The sequence below is a fragment of the Aquarana catesbeiana genome, linkage group LG03, assembly GCF_042186555.1.
Source record: "Aquarana catesbeiana isolate 2022-GZ linkage group LG03, ASM4218655v1, whole genome shotgun sequence".
Lineage (NCBI taxonomy): Eukaryota > Metazoa > Chordata > Amphibia > Anura > Ranidae > Aquarana > Aquarana catesbeiana.
The window spans coordinates 699,822,547-699,824,863 of record NC_133326.1 but is presented as its reverse complement, the minus strand read 5'-3'; the positions used below and the strand labels follow the sequence as shown (position 1 = coordinate 699,824,863).

Sequence of the window (2,317 nt, the reverse complement as noted above, 5' to 3'; positions counted from 1 at the left end):
TCATTCGGAGACAATGAATCAGTTCGTGGCTTGTTTTTGTTGTTTTATTTGGGAAAACAACTTAGATAGGGTATGGGGTTTATGGGATGCCCAAATTGACTTGAAGAACAACAGATGAGAACAAGCTTTCTTCTCTTGTACACAAAAATGAAGATCCTGAACTGTACTCCCTCCGGAAAAATCACAGTCTCTATGGATCAGTGGCAAAGTTCTTTATGAACCAGGAGCTCTCATTCCCCTTTGGTGAAATAGCACAAAGTTTCAAACTGTATGCAGGAGTATTGTGTTTCCTCAGTAGAACCTCACACAGTTCTAACACTTGCAGATACTACCAGCCCACCTGGCAGCCTTGACTACTAGCTCCAGGGTCCCCTCCCAGGCCTCACAACAGCAACCTCAGCACTCCATCTTCCACTGACTCCCCCCGCTGGCCAGGCTCCACAATACTTAAGGGCTAATCCTGCCACCCTGCCAACTACCATGAGTCACAAAATAAATTTACCAACATAAGTTGCACACTACATTTATTTTAGCAGTTTCATATGTTCTAATAAGTGTGTGTAGTTTAAAGGAAGTGTACCAGGCACTTTACAGATGAGCTGTATTAGATCTATATCAAAAAGGTTTTCGCAATGCTTGAGCAAGAACCCGCTTCACCTCTTGGTTCCTCAGGCTGTAGATAAGAGGATTTAACATTGGGGACACCGCTGTATAGAAGACAGAAGCCACCTTGTCTTGTATGTCCAATCCCCCAGAATGAGGACGAAGATACACAAAGAAAACAGCTGTAACAAAGACCGAAACACAAATAATATGTGAGGAACATGTACTAAAGGCCTTCTGCCTGCTCTTAGTAGAAGTCATCCTAAAAATTGAACGAAATATTAAAGCATATGAAAGGAAGATGGTTGTCAATGAATATATTCCACAAGCCGCTACAAGTGCGCCAATTACCATATCACAATGGAAATGATCAGAACAGGATAACCTGATCAGTGGTGGGATGTCACAGTAGAAATGGTCAATAAGGTTTGATCCACAGAATGAAAGACTGAACACACAACTGGTCTGCACAACTGACTGCAAGAAACTAATGGAAGAGGAATAAATGATTAAACCAAAACATTTCTTCTTGGTCATTATCGAGGTGTAGTGTAGAGGGTGGCAGATAGCCACATAGCGGTCATAGGACATGGAGGAGAGAAGAATAACTTCCATGCTCCCTAATGCACAAAAGAAGTAATATTGGGCAGCACAACCAAGAAATGAAATGGACTTTTTAAGAATTGAGCATTGAGACAACATATTTGGAGCGATAACTGAGGAGTAGAAGATATCCACCAAAGAGAGACTACTCAGGAAGTAATACATTGGAGTGTGAAGGCTGGAGAAGAGAAAGACAATAGCTATTATCCCCATGTTTCCTACCAGGGTCACCATATAAACTAAAAATATGAACATGAATAGGAATGGGACAAGTTCTTTATCATCAGTTAGTCCAGAAAACTCAAACATGGTCACTTTTGTCTCATTTTTTATGTCCATTAACATATCTTTTTGTAGTGATGAAACTAAATGTCCAATGGATTAAAAAATCAAATGGTTTCCAAAATCCTGGTGAGACATAAAAAAACCACCATGTGAACTAAAATGTACATTAAGCACTGTGGGAAAAATTTCCCTTACATTGGTGGTCAGTGGGAAGAATGCCCCTTAGATTGATGGTCATTGGGAAGAATGTCCCTTACATTGGTGGTCATTGAGACGATTGCTCCTTACATTGGTGGTCATTGTGAAGAATTTCTCTTACACTGGTGTTCAGTGGGAAGACTGCTCCTTACATTGATGATCAGTGGAAAGAATTCCCTTTACATTGGTGGTCAGTGGGAAGAATGTCCCTTACATTGGTCGTCAGTGGGAAGAATTTCCCTTACCTTGGGGGTCAGTGGGGAGAATGCCCCTTACATTGATGGTCATTGTGGAGAATTCTCCTTACTTTGGTGGCCTATGGAAATAATGCCCCTTATGTTGGTGGTTAAAGTATAGAATTCTCCCTACATTGGTGGACCTTGGGAGCAATGCACCTTACATTGGTGGTCAGTGTGTAGAATGCTCCCTATATTAGTGGACATTGAGAAGAATGCTCTTTACATTGCTGGTCAGTGGGAAGAATGTTCCTTTCATTGGTGGTCAGTGGGAAGAATGACCCTTACATTGGTCATCAGTGGGAAGAATTTCCTTTAACTTGGTGGTCAGTGGGAAGAATGCCCCTTACATTGATGGTCATTGTGGAGAATTCTCCTTACTTTGGTGGTCC

The 2,317-nt window shown here is 41.5% G+C and overlaps 1 protein-coding gene across 1 annotated transcript; it reads right to left on the bottom strand.

Moving 5' to 3' along the window:
* Positions 1-615: 615 nt before the first annotated feature.
* On the bottom strand, positions 616-1,551 carry LOC141134864 (olfactory receptor 5B21-like). Its single transcript, XM_073624297.1, has one exon. The coding sequence runs from the start codon at positions 1,549-1,551 to the stop codon at positions 616-618; it is 936 nt and encodes a 311-aa protein (XP_073480398.1).
* Between the last annotated feature and the right edge of the window lie 766 nt (positions 1,552-2,317).